The 16,570-nt window shown below is 45.0% G+C and overlaps 1 protein-coding gene across 1 annotated transcript; it reads left to right on the forward strand.

Moving 5' to 3' along the window:
* Window positions 1-4,420: 4,420 nt before the first annotated feature.
* Window positions 4,421-16,533, forward strand: pop4 (POP4 homolog, ribonuclease P/MRP subunit). The gene is made up of 7 exons (XM_078401651.1): window positions 4,421-4,465; window positions 7,416-7,468; window positions 10,044-10,261; window positions 11,461-11,538; window positions 12,949-13,010; window positions 13,532-13,633; window positions 15,053-16,533. Exons 1-7 carry the CDS (start codon window positions 4,441-4,443, stop codon window positions 15,187-15,189), a joined length of 675 nt encoding a protein of 224 aa, XP_078257777.1. The 5' UTR covers window positions 4,421-4,440; the 3' UTR covers window positions 15,190-16,533.
* The last annotated feature ends 37 nt before the right edge of the window (window positions 16,534-16,570 follow it).

Below are 16,570 nucleotides of genomic sequence, written 5' to 3' on the forward strand. Positions count from 1 at the left end.
TGTACAGAATGGTTTGGTGATCTTTCTTGGTTTCACTCAGTTTGGGGCTGTGCCAATGTGGTTAACACTTGCTCTGGCAAGAAGGTTGGATTAATGCCCTAATTTCAAGATTCCATTTCCTGCTTTTTTTCCTTATTTTCAGTTATTGTGTCCTTCAAATGCTTAAAACAAAACGCTGGAGAAACTCAGCTGGTCAATCAGCATCTGTGAAAGGAAGGGTTCGGGTGATGACCCCATCAGCTGATTCCACTGTGTCCCCTTGTGCCCCTTCAAATGCTTCTGCTGGTTACAGACTTCCAAGAGAACCTTTGACAACGTTCTGGCACTTCAATTATCAGTCGGATGGGGCGGTGGTGGTGGGTGGGGTGGGGGGCTGGGGGGGGGGGTGTCCCTGCATTGAGGCATGCTTCCCATTTGTGCTTGCCCTATGGAGACTTGCTGTTGATCTGTACATTAAACCCTTCCTCTCAACAGTTCTCCTCTGGTTATCGATGAAAAAATGCAAGACCCAAAACTGTTTAGGTTTAGCTTTAGGTTTGTTATTGTCACGTGCACCGAGGTACAGTGAAAAGCTTTGTTTGCAAACAGATCACATTATACTACACAAAAGTATAATTAAGTCAAACTCAAGTACACTAGGTAGAGCAAAGGGGAAGATACAGAGTGCATAATATAGTTCTCAGCATTGTAGCGCATCAGTTCCAGAGACAAAGTCCAATGTCCGTAATGGGACAGTATCCTACCTTATGGAAGGACCATTCAGAAGCCTGATAACAGAGGGGAAGAAACTGTTCCAGACTCTAACTAACCTAATGCAGATAAGAGGACCTTTTAGTGAGAGCTTCATATTCAATTCACACTGTGATTTAATCTGTTTTACTTTCTGTTTATATTTTGGAATATTTATATTTAAATAATTGGAGATAAATGTCACCAAGCGAAGTAACCGAATAATTATTTAGCCTGAATTGTGTGATGGAGTTGAACTAACATCAGTAAAGGTAATCATTATCACAATGTGCTTGAATAAGCATCACAAGTCAACTGTGTGTGTTAATTCAGTTTACGCTTGGTTGGTCATGTAATTGCTATTAGTTGGGTTCCAAATCATCACACACTGTTCAAAGGGTAAACAACACCTCAAATATGAAGAGTACAATCTGAAATGGTGACCACTGTGCCGCCCTTTGTTGAAGGACCACAGTGGCCACACACTCATTTCACCCCTGCCATCGAGAATAAGACATAGGAGCCTGAAAATTGTAATTTCCAGGATCAGGAACAGCTTCTTCCCTGCAACAATCAGGCTAGTAAACACTAAAACCTACAAATAAGCTCTGAACTACATAGACTTGGGGGCATTGGTTTGGTATTTTTGCACTATTATTGTTTGTTTTTATGCGTATGTATGTGTATCTATATATGAGATTATAGGAAATAGGAGTAGAATTAGGCCATTCGGCCTATCAAGTCTACTCCACCGTTCAATCATGGCTGATCTATCTCTCCCTCCTAACCCCATTCTCCTGCCTTCTGCCCATAACCTGACACCCGTACTAATCAAGAATCTATCTCTGCCTTAAAAATATCCACCGACTTGGCCTCCACAGCCTTCTGTGGCAAAGAATTCCACAGATTCGCCACCCTCTGACTAAAGACATTTCTCCTCATCTCCTTTCAACAAGGTGTCAGGTTTAAAAGAACGTCCTTTAAGAACGTCCTGAGGCTATGACCTCTATTTCTAGACTCTCCTACTAAGAGTGTGTATGTATATATATATATATATATATATATATATACATACACTGAACTTTTTTTCCTTTTACTGAGTATTATGTTTACATATTCTGTTGTACTGCTGCGAGTAAGAATGTTATTGTTCTGCCTGGGACATATGACAATAAAACACTATTGACTCTTGAAATATTAGAAATTGATACGAGTGAAAACAATAATACATTTTTTTAAAGTGGGATCCAATTGGGATCCAGTGAACATCTGAAGAGTAGACAGCACCTCAGCTGCCATTTCAGTGAGCCGATTTGTTCAATGAAGATTTGTCTGCCTCTGGTTTCTATAATTCAGGCAGGCCAATGTAATTTGTGAGGCCTTCCATCCAATGCCACAAACACTGCTGAGGATGCAATTAATAAAGGGGTGAGTGACGCCATCTGTCAGACCTGTCCAGTCCAGGATTACATGACTTGCTCAGATCAGAAGAAAATTAACAGTGTTTAGATGCTACCGTTACAATCAATCACCATAGTTTTCACACTATGTTAATGTCACATCTTTACATTTCATTGCGGGAAAAAATTTGCAAAGAAACCTTGATCTTTCCTGAAACTTCTTTGAGAGATATTTAATAAATAGCTGCCTGTACTGTTGAGTGACATTATGCTGTGGTGCTGTCAGATGGAATTTTAATGAATGACTTTAAAATACGTTAAACTGCCTGTTTTCAGATGCTTTAAAAAAAAATTAAAGGTATAGCATGGAAACAGGCCCTTCTTCTCACCGAGTCCATGCTGACCATCAATCACCCGTTCACACTAGTTCTATGTTATCCCACTTTCTCAACCACTCCCTACACACTAGGGATAATTCACAAAGGCCAATTAACCTACAAACGTCATTTAGAGTCATGGTGCCATGCAGTGTGGAAACAGGCCCTTCAGCCCAACCTGCCCACACCGGCCAACATGTCCCATCTACACTTGTCCCACCTGCCCGCGTTTGGCCTATATCCCTCCAAATCTGTCCTATCCATTTGGCAAGCTACTGTTCCAACATGACACGTTAATTTATTAAAAACATTTCAAATTAATTCAAAACTTTTCTTTAATGATGCTGGACTGACTTAACACTGCAGTGTAATTCCAGGGTACAGCAAAGCATGCAACAAAAAAACCTTCGGAATTATTTAAACACCGCAGCATTAGGGGCAGTCAGATCCTCCCGCTGCCTCGGCAAGGCCAGCAGCATAAACAAGGATGAGTCGCACCCTGGTCACTCCCTCTTCTCCCCTCTCCCATCAGACAAAAGGTAAAGAAGTGTAAAAACGCACACCTCCAGATTCAGGGACAGTTTCTTCCCAGCTGTTATCAGGCAACTGAACCATCCTACCACAACCAGAGAGCAGTGCTGAACTCTATCTAACTCATCGGGGACCCTCGGACTAACCTTGATCTGAAGTTGCTGGCTTTACCTTAGTAAATATCATTCCCTTATCATGTATCTGTACACTGTGAATGGTTTGATTGTAATCATGTGTTGGCTTTCTGCTGACTAGATAGCACGCTGACTGGATACAGCTTTTCGCTGTACCTCGGTACGCGTGACAATAAAACCAAACTGTAAACTGATATCCATTCACAGCGGTATGAGCCTCTGTGGAGTGTATGTGTGTGTTGCACCAGGGGCGATGTGTGTGTGTTTGCACCAGGGGCGGTGTGTGTGTGTTTTGCACCAGGAGCGGTGTGTGTGTGTGTGTTGCACCAGGGGCGGTGTGTGTGTGTGTTGCACCAGGGGCGGTGTGTGTGTGTGTGTTGCACCAGGGGCGGTGTGTGTGTGTGTGTGTTGCACCAGGGGTGGTGTGTGTGTGTTGCACCAGGAGCAGTATGTGTGTGTTGCACCAGGGGCGGTGTGTGTGTGTGTTGCACCAGGGGCGGTGTGTGTGTGTGTTGCACCAGGGGTGGTGTGTGTGTTGCACCAGGGGCGGTGTGTGTGTTGCACTAGGGGCGGTGTGTGTGTGTGTGTGTTGCACCAGGGGTGGTGTGTGTGTGTTGCACCAGGGGCGGTGTGTGTGTGTGTGTGTGTGTGTTGCACCAGGGGCGGTGTGTGTGTGTGTGTGTGTTGCACCAGGGGTGGTGTGTGTGTTGCACCAGGAGCGGTGTGTGTGTGTTGCACCAGGGGCGGTGTGTGTGTGTGTTTCACCAGGGGCGGTGTGTGTGTGTGTTGCACCAGGGGTGGTGTGTGTGTTGCACCAGGGGCGGTGTGTGTGTGTGTGTGTTGCACCAGGGGTGGTGTGTGTGTGTTGCACCAGGGGCGGTGTGTGTGTGTGTGTGTGTGTTGCACCAGGGGTGGTGTGTGTGTGTGTTGCACTAGGGGCGGTGTGTTGCACCAGGGGCGGTGTGTGTGTTGCACCAGGGGCGGTGTGTGTGTGTGTGTGTGTGTGTGTGTGTGTGTGTGTGTGTGTGTGTGTGTGTGTTGCACCACTGTTGAGGTCATTATTAATGTAACTTCTTGGTGTGGGTGGATTATTTATCCCTGTGAACCGTGTGTTTACAGACCTGTAGGAGCTGCAGCATGGTGAGGGCGGCCACTCGGCCCATCAGTGGGCCGGGGTCGCCATGACAACCGCCGCCTCCGCCCGTCACTGCTGCGCGCCGCCGCCTGGCGTCATCACCACGCGTCGAGGCTGGCTGGCTGGCTGCTGCCATGGCGACGCGGGCTGAGGTGCGGGGTGAGTGCGGGATCGATGGACCCCACACACGCGGGGAGCGGGGCCCACATCTTCACCGGGGGCGCGGAAGGCGATGGGCCTTGCACCGGCGCTGACACAGCAGTCACAGGCACTGTCTGCTGCAGTGAGGGGCAGTGGAGTAGAGCGGCGGCGGCGGCGGCGGCTTCCTTGGGCCTACACCGGGGCGATGAGGTTCACACCGGGGCCCGGAATGGCGCGGGAATGAGGGCGGCGATGGGGCTCACACAGGGAGTGTCTGCTGCTGTGAGGGACAGTGTGGGGCGGCGGCGGCGTGAGCGGGTTATCCCCCGGCAGGCTCGGGGCAGTGGGCTGTTGCAGTGTGAAGGAGAGGGATAGGGAGCGGCAACTGAGGGGGCGTGGGGAGAATGTGTGGAGAGTGGGGAGAGGGGACAGTAGCGTGAGGAGAGGGGGTGGGGAGATTGAGGGGGAGGGTTGTTTAATTCCCCCCTACCCCAGCAAATGTCCTCCATATTCCCCCTGTGACTGGAGGAGACTCACTGTGATGGATGTTTCTTTTTGTTTGATTGTGTGTGTTATTGCTTATTTTTATTGCTCTTGTTGTTGGACTGTGGGTAATCTTTCATTTCACTGCACATTTATGTGTATGTGACAAACAAACTTGACTTGACCATCTTACTCCCCTGGCAGATGCTTCCCTCCTCTCCCCTCTACTCCGTTGGCATATGGTCCATTAGTCCTCTAACAGATGCCATCTCTCTCCCAACAAATGCCACCACTCCTCTGGCAAATGTCCTTATTCATGACCAACTTTAACAAAATGGACAAGTCTGCAATCAGAATGAAGAATGTTCTCGACCCGAAATGTCACTTATCCACGTTCTCCAGAGATGCTGCCTGACCCGCTGAGTTACTCCAGCACTCTGTGAAACGTCACCTATCCATTTTCTCAGTCTGAAGAAGGGTCTCGACCTGAAACGTCACCCATTCCTTCTCTCCTGAGATGCTGCCTGACACGCTGAGTTACTCCAGCATTTTGTGTCTACCTTCTCCAGAGCTGCTGCCTGACCTGCTGAGTTACTCCAGCACTCTGTGAAATGTCACCTATCCTTGTTCTCCACAGAAGCTGAGTGACCCGCTGATTTATTCAAGCACTGTATCTTTTTTTGTAAAGCAGCATCTGCATTATGGGTTTAGCACATGGAGACTAATACCAAAAAAGTGATGATCGAGTATCATACCATATCATATATATACAGCCGGAAACAGGCCTTTTCGGCCCTCCAAGTTCGTGCCGCCCAGCGATCCCCGTACATTAACACTATCCTACACCCACTAGGGACAATTTTTACATTTACCCAGCCAATTAACCTACATACCTGTACGTCTTTGGAGTTTGGGAGGAAACCGAAGATCTCGGAGAAAACCCACGCAGGTCACGGGGAGAACGTACAAACTCCTTACAGTGCAGCACCCGTAGTCAGGATCGAACCTGAGTCTCCGGCGCTGCATTCGCTGTAAAGCAGCAACTCTACCGCTGCGCTACCGTGGCACCCAAATGGCTCCATTCAGTCATTGATCAGTGTAGCCACAGTTAGAATTGAGTATAAATGTCAGGTGATTTATCTGTAATCATTGCTGTAAACTTAGTTGAAGACATACGTATCAGGCAGTAAAATTGGGATTTATACGACTCTTGGTGGCTTTGGATTGATTTTTGTTTCACTCGGATGGCCAAGAAAAATGTTAAATAAATTGTTTGCCTTGTCAATCAGCAAATGTGAGGTGTTTTGGTAATTCAAGCAGATGATGGAAATGAAAGCTACAAAGAACCTGATCATTTGCAGGACCAGCCAATAATTCTTGAAATATATTTAAATGTTTTTAAAATGTTTTGACAAAAACACGTAAGACTTTGGAATTGTTTAATAGGCCAGAGGTGTGGCATTGGGCTTTAAACCTGACACCTTGTAGTAAGGAGGTGAGGAGGAACTTATTTAGTCAGAGGGTAGTTAATCCGTGGAACTCATTGCCGCAGAGGGCTGTGGAGGCCAAGTCAGTGAATATTTTTATAGCAGAGATAGACAAATTCTTGATTAGAACGGGTGTCAAGGATTATGAGGAGAAGGCAAAAAAATGGGATTAGGAGACAGAGATCAGATATAATTGAATGGCTGAGTGGACGATGGGCTGAATGACCTAATTCTACTCCTTTAATTTGTGAACTTGTGAATAGTTATTTTCTTTGTAACCTCCCACTCCATCCACAAAAAAGATGGATCTAGTCCATGCATATGTGACACTTTACATTAGTTTCCAACATTAAGAAATGTCATTCATCATCCACAGAAATGCAATAAAATATTTCTGATGATTCAGCTGGTGCATTAGATTTTTTTTAAATTCCAGGTTTAATTGTACTGCTGGCAACAGCTTAGCTTTGCTGGAGTAAAGGGAATTAAAATGATTTATTGCCAACTCAATACATTTGCTTTGTTCAAGAATTTCGGATAGTTTAAAAGAATTTGCAGTCCTGCTATATTTGTAGCTTTATGGCTTCTATAATGCTTCACTTACAGGGTTTTGCACTGCATGCTTCATTTGACGTACAATATATTCCAACAGAATGCTTTAATTGGAGCAGCAATATGTGGCAAAATATAGAACGAGTGTGAGCAGGTGATCAATAGTCAGCATGGACAGTGGGCTGCAGGGCCTGATTCCATGCTGTATCACTAAACTAAACTAAAGATCGACACAAAATGCTGGAGTATCTCAGCGGGACAGATAACATCTCTGGATGGAAGGAATGGGTGACGTTTCTGGTCGAGATCATTCTTCAGTCTGAACTATATATGTGGCTTGCATTTTGCATGATTTTCATCCTTTACTATTTGAAATAACTGTGTACTTGCTTTAACACTGCCCTGTTTCCTAAATTTAACTAAAGTTCTTTATTTTGCTGTTGAAGGCATTATTTACAGCAGGATCCGTCCTGATGCAGGGGACCAGTCTGAGCTTCAGGTACGCTGCGCCCTCTGGTGGTTTTATGTTGGCAATTTTTACAGCAGCTTGTTTGGGTAATGCAACAGTGTGTAAACAACCTAAAGCCTACTGCATATGATTAATAGTATCACATGGCAAACACCAAACTCTTATTCCATATACATCTCTGTACTTTCATCATATACTTACATTTGGTGTAATGATCGTTTTATTTTGCCTTTTTGCCTCACAGCTGGTATATAAGTTTGCACCATTTTATGGATTTTGAAACAGAAATTATTTCCGCTTGTGGAATATTAATAGTGGATCACATTTTTAGAATCATAGACCAGTATGGACATGTAGTAGACTGGGCAGTGTCAACCACAGTCTGTAAACTCATTCATTCATGGGCGTTCAAGTTAACAAACTAGGCCGCGATGCAACCAGTCAATATGATCTCTACCGTACACCTGTCAGTGTTCAAGAGAGTATTTGTCGACATACCAAATCTCCTCAATCTTCCATGGAAGTCGAGGCATTGATGCAATTCCTAGCTAATAATAAAAACGATCCCTTTGATCTTTTAGTATAGGAAAATAACTGCAGATGCTGGTACAAATCGATGCCCCCTCCTCGCCGCAGCCAACGGGACTTCGATCCGATCATATGGGGTGCGCACGATCTTCCTCAACTTCGGGGCGAGCAGCTTCTCGTTGCCATTCGTGATTGCGGATGTGTCCCAGCCGCTGCTGCGTGCGGATTTCCTACGGGCACATTCCCTGTTCGTGGACGTTAAGCGGCAGCGTTTAGTGCACTCCGTCACTCTGCAGCCCGTTTTCCTCCGCTTGGGCGACCCGGTCGTGCGTCCTGATGGGCCCCTGTCGTCCGTGGACGCCGCGTTCTCACGAATTCTGGCCGAATTCCCCGATATTCTGGACCCCCGGTTCCACTCCGCCGCCCCGAAGCATGGGGTGGTGCACCATATTCCCACTACTGGCCCGCCCTTGTACGCCCGGGCGCGGCGCCTTCCACCGGACAAGCTCCGTCTCGCTCGGGAGGAGTTCCGCCTTATGGAGTCACTGGGGATCGTGCGCCGCTCAGACAGCCCGTGGGCGTCCCCGCTCCATATGGTCCCCAAGGCAGACGGTGGTTGGCGTCCTTGCGGGGATTACCGCCGGCTTAACGATGCCACAATCGCCGACAGGTATCCGGTCCCTCACATTCAGGACTTTAATGCACACCTGGCTGGCGCCACGGTATTTTCCAAGGTCGACCTGGTGCGTGGCTATAACCAGATTCCAGTCCACCCCGACAATGTCCCCAAGACGGCAATCGTGACGCCATTTGACCTTTTCGAATTCCTCCGCATGCCGTTTGGACTCAAGAACGCTGCGCAAGCCTTTCAGCGGCTTATGGACTGTGTGTGCCGTGGCCTGGAATTCGTGTTCGTGTACCTTGACGACATTTTGGTGGCGAGCCGCTCGAGACAGGAGCATTTTGCCCATCTCCGCCAGCTATGTCAACGCCTTAGCGATCATGGGCTTGCCATCAACATCACCAAATGCCGTTTCGGGGTGTCATCCATCGATTTCCTGGGCCACCACGTGACCCCGCACGGGGCGCTGCCGCTCCCGAACAAGGTGGATGCGGTGCGCCAGTTTCCACGCCCGACCACCGTGCGGGGCCTCCAGGAGTTCGTTGGGATGGTGGCCTTTTACCACCGATTTGTGCCGTCTGCAGCCCGGATCATGCGCCCGCTGTTCCACCTCATGGCGGGCAAGCGCAGGGAGGTCGAATGGGCCGACGCGGTGGCGGCGTTCCAACACGGCAAGGAAGCCTTGGCTGCGGCCACGATGCTCGTGCACCCACGGGCGGATGCACCAACCAGCCTGACGGTCGATGCTTCGGAAGTAGCGGTTGGGGCAGTGCTCGAACAGCACACGGATGGGTGTTGGAAGCCTGTCGCTTTTTACAGTAGGCACCTCAGCGGCGCACAGCGGAACTACAGTGCTTTTGACCGCGAGCTCCTTGCCCTTTACCTTGCGGTCCGCCACTTCCGCTATTTTCTCGAGGGGCGTACCTTCACCGCGTACACAGACCACAAGCCCCTTACCCCGGAGTTCCCGCGGGTGCTTTCCCCTGGCGGGGTGGTTCCGGTTCCTGCGCCCGCCGTGGCGCGCACGCGGGCTGGCCGTTTCGTCCGTCCCCCTGTCCGTTTCGTGCCTTCGGTTCTTGGGGGGGGTCCTGTGGCGGCGCCCGGGGGCTAGGCCACTTCCTTGGTCATTCCACTCAGCACTCAGTGGACGGGAGGGATTAGGTCACTTCCTGGGTCAGTTCCCTTGGGTCAGGTGGTCTGGGACTATAAAAGGCTTTGGGTGTGTCGACTCACGAGTTCTTTAGTGCGGTGTATGTGTTCTTGCGAAATAAAGTATAGCTACTACTCACCTGGCGTCTGGCCTGATTTCCGCGGCGACCGCACCCACTACAGTATCACAAAATGCTGAAGTAACTCAGCAGGTCAGGCAGCATCTAGGAGAGAGGGAATGGGTAATGTTTCGGGTCAAGACTTGTTGTTTGCATGTTTCAAATGTTCATCAATTCCTTCTGACAGCTCCCTGAAGGCAAGAAATCGGCAGAGTTCATCGCATCCTTTGTCAGATCCAGTTTACCGCAGTTGAGTTCAAAGGAAGCTGATAATTATTTGTATAAAAATCTTACCCTTGTTGGGACCACAAAAAGGAACAAGAAAAAAAAGAGGAAGACAAAGTATCTGTCTGCCAAAGAGAGGCGGGAATTGAGGATATTTGAGCTGAACCTTGAACAACAAAGGTATGTTTGCTTCCTGTGTTCGAATATTATTCTGATTTTATGCACATTTGCAGATCTTTTTTAAATGCAGAAAAACACAGAGAAACTTGTGTAATCTATATTTTTTTTAATACAATTATATTAGTTGCATTGCAGATCAATAGTGAGTCCTGAGGCTTTTAGAAAGGCACATGAATATAGAGGGGTATGGATCATGTGTAGTCAGGTGTGATAAGTTTACCTTGGCATTATGTTCAGTATAGACATTGTGGGCCAAAGGGTCTTTTCGTGTGCTGTACTGTTTTTTATTCCACGTGCACATTGTGCATCAGGTTATTGGGTCCCTTTACTAGCCTGATTTTGAATTCGAGCTTTGTTTCTGATTTGAGTATCACCATATGATGTCAGAAAGACACAATACAATTCTTCAGGTTAGTGATGAACACCGTATTCAGGTCTCCTTCACTCTGAACACGTGCCACGTATCCACTGATAATTAGCTACATTAATGAAGGCGGTGAACTCCACATTCTGAACTGCTGTTCCAGCTGACAATGGTAAAAAGCCAAGAAAATATGACAGAATTATGTAAAAATAAAGTTTGTAGATTGAAAAGCAAACTGATCAGTCTTGTTTTGTATTCATACACAAATAACTTGTAATCACGTTTCTGTCAGGTCCTCATCTGACAAAGAAAGTGACAGAGAAAATGTTCAGAATATTCTTGATTACTTATTACATATGGTACTTCAAATAGCATTTGTAATTAATTTCAACCATATTTTAGTTTTAAAGATACAGCCTTTTGTCCATTGAGTCCACACCGACCAGCAATCCCTCATTCACACTAGTTCTATGTTATCCCACTTTCTCATCCACTTGGGGCAATTTAAAGAGGGCCGATTAACCTACAGACCCGCATGTCTTTTGGATGTGAGAAGGAACTGGAGCACCCGGAAGAAACCCACGTGGTCACAGGCTGAATGTGCAAACTCCACAGACAGCATCCGAGGTCAGGATCAAACCACGGTCTCTGGCGCTGTGAGGCAGCAGCTCTACCCGCTGCACCACTATATTGACGTATGGTGGTTATCTCCAGTAATTGTTGGACGAACACAGCCTAGTCTTTGCAGTGAAATGCTCATTTCTATCCAATCTTTTGCGTGATTTTGAGGTTGCAGGTGTTTAAATGTTCATTTGAACCATTTCACTTTTCTCAGGTATGAATTGTTCCTCCCTTTGCATGAGCTGTGGAAACAATACATTCGAGATCTATGTAACGGCTTGAAGCCTCAAACGTAAGTACTATCCTTGTAGAGTATAGTGGACTCATTACGTAGTAAGCGAGCTTGCAGGGCTTCCATCAGACTCGGTTGTCCAAGTCTTCCTGCACATGACCACTGCAAGACTGAGATGGGTTGATGAGTGGCTGTCAAGCCACACAAAATACCAGGCCACCATCATCTCCTTGATATTCAGTGGCATTATTCTGGATGAGACATTGCTTGGGAGCCAAGAATTTGGTGGTGGTGGGGGGAGGGGAGGGGTTTCACCTTTGATCAGAGGCATATATTAAGACCTGTCTCACCAATAGCAAATAAACAAACCCAATGGACCTTGGGCAATAATGTTGGCCTTACCAAGGATACTGCTCGTTTTAGATTAATGGAAGAAAGATATGAAATTATGGAGCCCGTCTGTGTAACAAAGCACTAATCTATCAGCCGGATAATATGGAAAAGCGTTGATGCTTAAATTGATTAGACTGTTTTAACTTCAGACACATGAAAGACTGTTAACTTCTAGAGCACTGCAGGTTAGGAAATACCATCTTTAATTCTGCTGAATTCTTTAAATGGTGCGTTGAAAATATTTAGAAAAGGTGTAAGTTAATAATCCTGTGACCTTGCATATGATGCATGCGTTACTGATGGGAAAGAGACAGTGATAGGTGGAGGGAATGAAATCCCTTTGTCTTTTCTATTGACAGGGTCATTGGACAAAAGAATATTAAGTCCTAATTTTTCCAAAAGAAATTTCAAAAAAAAATTCTTTCTCAAATCTCACTTTTTATTTGAGTCAGCAATACTTTAGTTTAGTTTGGGTTAGAGATACAGCGTGGAAACAGGCCCTTCGGCACACCGCGTCCGCACCGACCAGCGATTCCTGCACATTAACACTAGGGGCAATTTACACATACACCAAGCCAATTAACCTACAAACTTGTACTCCTTTGGAATGTGGGAAGAAACTGAAGATCTCGGAGAAAACCCACACAATCACGGGGAGAACGTACAAACTCCGTACAGACGAGCTGTAGTCGCGATCGAACCAGGGTCTAGGGCGCTGTAAGGCAGCAACTCTACCACTGTGCCACCCTTTTACAATCGATTTACAATGAGCCTAGTAAACCCTTAATGTTTGGAAAATGTGTCCGTTATAGAAGTGGTCTGATAGAAATAACCACTGTAAGGGAGGTTCTAAATCTTATGAAATGCAGCACTGTGTTTTTTAAATGTTGAAATCTTTCAGAATTTATTGATGAACATATCTAAACTTAATGATTAAAGTGCATGTTGAGTACAAAAAAAAGTGTTTTAAGTAACGTTTTGGGTTCCTGGTTAAGTAAGACCTACTGAATGACAACTGTCTTAGAAAGAATATCAATGCTGCATGATTGTCACAGAACATGTCTACAACATTTACAGTTCTACGAATATAATCCAGACAAAGTTGATGAAGGCAGACTTTCATGGAGCCATTGTGACAGGTACGTCAATCTTGTTATGTAATGAGCAAGGTATGTGTAGGAAGAACAGCAGAAGCTGGTTTAAACCGAAGATAGACACAAAAAGCTGGAGTAACTCAGTGTGTCAGACAGCATCTCTTCAGAAGAGTCTCGACCCAAAAAGTCACCTATTTTCTCCAGAGATGCTGTCTGACCCGCTGAGTTACTTCAGTTTTTTGTCTATAATACGCAAGGTACACAGGATTGTGCTGTGGAAGATGCACTCTAAATGCAGTTATTTTGTGTACTAAGCGGTTCTGTTCATATAATGTCAGCTTTTCTAACTTGTACAAGTTAAACTGGAAACGTTAAGACTGTTCACTTTCAAAAGAGAAAATTAACTGGAGACTCAATATCGCAAACATCCAGCCAGTTTCTAAAATGTAAAATTAATTTGCTTGTTCAAGGTATGTGTTGGCAATTATTCCAACTCACCAGTATAGCAGCATTTTATAACTTTAGTTGAGATTCATGTTTGTATTGATGATCTGTTTGTATTGCAGTGGTGAAGTCCAAATGTCCCTCTTACGTAGGGATTACTGGAATTATCCTGCAGGAAATGAAACATATATTCAAGATTATCACGATGCAAAATAAGATTAAAGGTACTGTTACAAATCCTCAGTGGTCTATGAATCCTTACATGAAGGATTTTCACTGTCCTGTACACTCAAGTGACAGCACGATATTGAGAAAGAAATTAAGCGCTTTAGCATATTAGCTATTGCAATGCTTCCTGTTTTATTTCCCACCTTTTTTGTTGATCGATCCAGTTTATGTTTATGCCTAACTTTGAGTTTAAAATGAGAATGCATTTATTTGCTATACCCAAGTCTTACAAAACTTCCGTGTTCTCATTTCCTCTGAACTACACCATGTATTGTAGTTATTTAACTAGACCAGTCACCAGCCCCAGGGGTTAATGGATAGGTGACGTTTTAGGTCGGGACCCTTCCTCAGACTGATTGTAAGGATGGGGGTTGAGGGGGTTACTGGATGCGAGAAAAGACCAGAACAAATCGGGGCCGGCGACAGAAAACCTCAAGCAAGGATGTTGTCCGATTATTAGCTAGGGATGCTGTGATCCCATGACGTGTGATCCATTTATACAGTGCCATTTAATGTATCAAAAATGTCCTCCGGAGCATTAGCAAAAAAATTATAATACCGAGCCATGTAGAGTCATCAGTGCAGTTGATCAAAATCTTGGGTAAGAGAGAGAGATTTTAAGCACTACTTTAATAGGAGGAAATGGAGACAGATTGATGAGTGTTCGGGGTTGCATTTCACAGCCTAGGATCCAGCACCTGAAGGGCAGCTGTGGGTAGTGGAGTGATTTACACCTGGGATGAGTTAGGTATCAGTTACAGAATGCCGCTCTCTTGGCAAAGTACCAGACTGGAAGAATTTACAGAAGCAGCATGAGAAGACACTGGAAAGATTTGTACAAGAATGTTGCGATAAAGGTTTTTCCCAACCAGGAGCCCTGGCTGGCTTAATCCAAATGGTCCATTTAATTCTTATGGAACTAATTAAAATTGATTTATGTAAATGGGCGGTTGCTGGTCAGTGCAGACTTGATGGGCTGAAGGACTTGTTTCCATGTTGTATCTCTCCTTGGCACTAGTGGGGAACTTAACTAAAATCAGGATCTGCTCAGCCTCTGATTTAGTCACCATTAACTGGTGTGCAATATCTCTGTGACTCAGTCACAATTCAATGTGGTAGGTAGTTCATAATTGTTGGCAGTAAAGTACGTTTTATTTGATGCTGGGACTTTGCCTCTTCCTCCAACTGGTGACACGTAATCATCCTCTGTGTTAATGTTATCTGATCTACACTTGTTGCTATCCTCTCAATACATTGATTCTGTGTTTACAATGACATTGTAGTAAAGAGTGCTCAAGAAGACTGTACATTCAAATACTGTGGAACTGAAGAATGTTTACATGCAATTTCATGCACTAATGTATGTTTTGCTTTCTTCCTCTCCCCTCACGCCCAACAACATCCTGCAACCAAAGTTATTCCAAAGCAAAATAACATCTTCAGTGTGGAGATCGATGGTTTTGTCTCCCATATCTACGGCAACATGTTTCAGCTGAGATCAAGTGAACGGTCTGTGAAGAAATTTAAAGGGAAAGGAAGCATAGACCTCTGAGTCAAAGACATTGCCACGTTGCCCCTGGCATGCTTCACCAACCATAGTACTGACAACTAGGAGGGTACTGCAGATGCTGATTTACACCGGAGATAGACACACAATGGTGGAGTAACTCAGCGGGCCAGGCAGCATCTCTGGATAGAAGGAATGGGTGACGCTACGGGTTGAGACCCTTCAGACTGAAAATGAAGAAGACATTGCATTTTGTATCTATATCTTCACAGTACTGACATCTTGATTCAAGTTTGCTAGAAGCAATGAGACCCTGCATGCCCTGCTCAACCCCTTTGAACATCCTTCTCTCCAGAGATGCTGCCTGTCCCGCTGAGTTACTCCAGCATTTTGTGTCGACCTTCAGTTTGAACATGAACTGTGCGAGGTCTTTAATTCCTGGAGGATGATCCGTCAAACCCTTACATTTAAATACTGACCAATGTAAGCACTTGCCACGGCATTAGGTAACTAATAAATCACAACATGTTGCATAACTCTATCACCTATCCCACAGCCAACAATGGACTCTTGTGGGCTCCACCTTTTCTTGATCATCATTACTTTTTGCATATCTTTCATTCATTTCTTCTATATCTCTATATCACCATCTAGATTTCTCATTTTCTTTTCATAAGGTCATAGGAATAGTAGAATTAGGCCATTTGGCCCATCAAGTCTACGCCATCTATCTCTCTGATCTATCTCTCCCTCCTAGCGCCATTCTCGTGCCTTCTCCGCATAACCTCTGACACCTGTACTAATCAAGAATATATCTATCTCTGCCTCTGTCTGAAGAAGGCTTTCGACCCGATACATCACCTATTCCTTTTTTCCAGAGATGCTATCTGACCCGTTGAGTTACTCCAGCATTTTGTGTCTATGTTGATCTATTAGTTGCATCGTGATCTATTAGCATTTCAGACTATGAATTATTGCAGATTGTAATTTTTTTTCACCCCTATGTTATCAGTAAAGTTTGTTACAATAAAGTGGTTATATTGGCAGCTTGAATAACTTGCATTCATGTATCTTTAACACTTTCTCTTTGTGTTATTATGTTTTGAAAATTTGGAGCTGGTGAATTTGTGATAAATGCACAATCTTCTCTGAACAAATAAGGTTCCATGCTAAACCAGTGAAGACTTCAAATATATATCATGTTCCCCTTTATCAAACACCCTCACCAATGGTGATGATGTGGTCTCTTACATCAATGACGTTAGAAAACGATTTACAAAATGGTTATATTGTCAGTTCAGGGTTGACCCTTCTTGAGCACTGTTTAATTTCTCTTCCTGTAAAGATTTTGAGCTTATCCCTTCAATAAATTCTCCATGATTATTTTCATTGCTGATTTAATTTGGAGTTTTTTGCATTACTTTTT

This window comes from Rhinoraja longicauda, chromosome 6 (assembly GCF_053455715.1).
Source record: "Rhinoraja longicauda isolate Sanriku21f chromosome 6, sRhiLon1.1, whole genome shotgun sequence".
Classification (NCBI taxonomy): domain Eukaryota; kingdom Metazoa; phylum Chordata; class Chondrichthyes; order Rajiformes; family Arhynchobatidae; genus Rhinoraja; species Rhinoraja longicauda.

Bases quoted from the DNA above. Each gene is read 5' to 3' on its own strand.
- pop4 (XM_078401651.1), top strand. From the start codon at position 4,441: ATGGCGACGCGGGCTGAGGTGCGGG. The intron at 10,262-11,460 runs GTATGTTTGCTT...CACTTTTCTCAG, and splicing joins CTGAACCTTGAACAACAAAG to GTATGAATTGTTCCTCCCTT. The intron at 13,011-13,531 runs GTACGTCAATCT...TTTGTATTGCAG, and splicing joins TCATGGAGCCATTGTGACAG to TGGTGAAGTCCAAATGTCCC.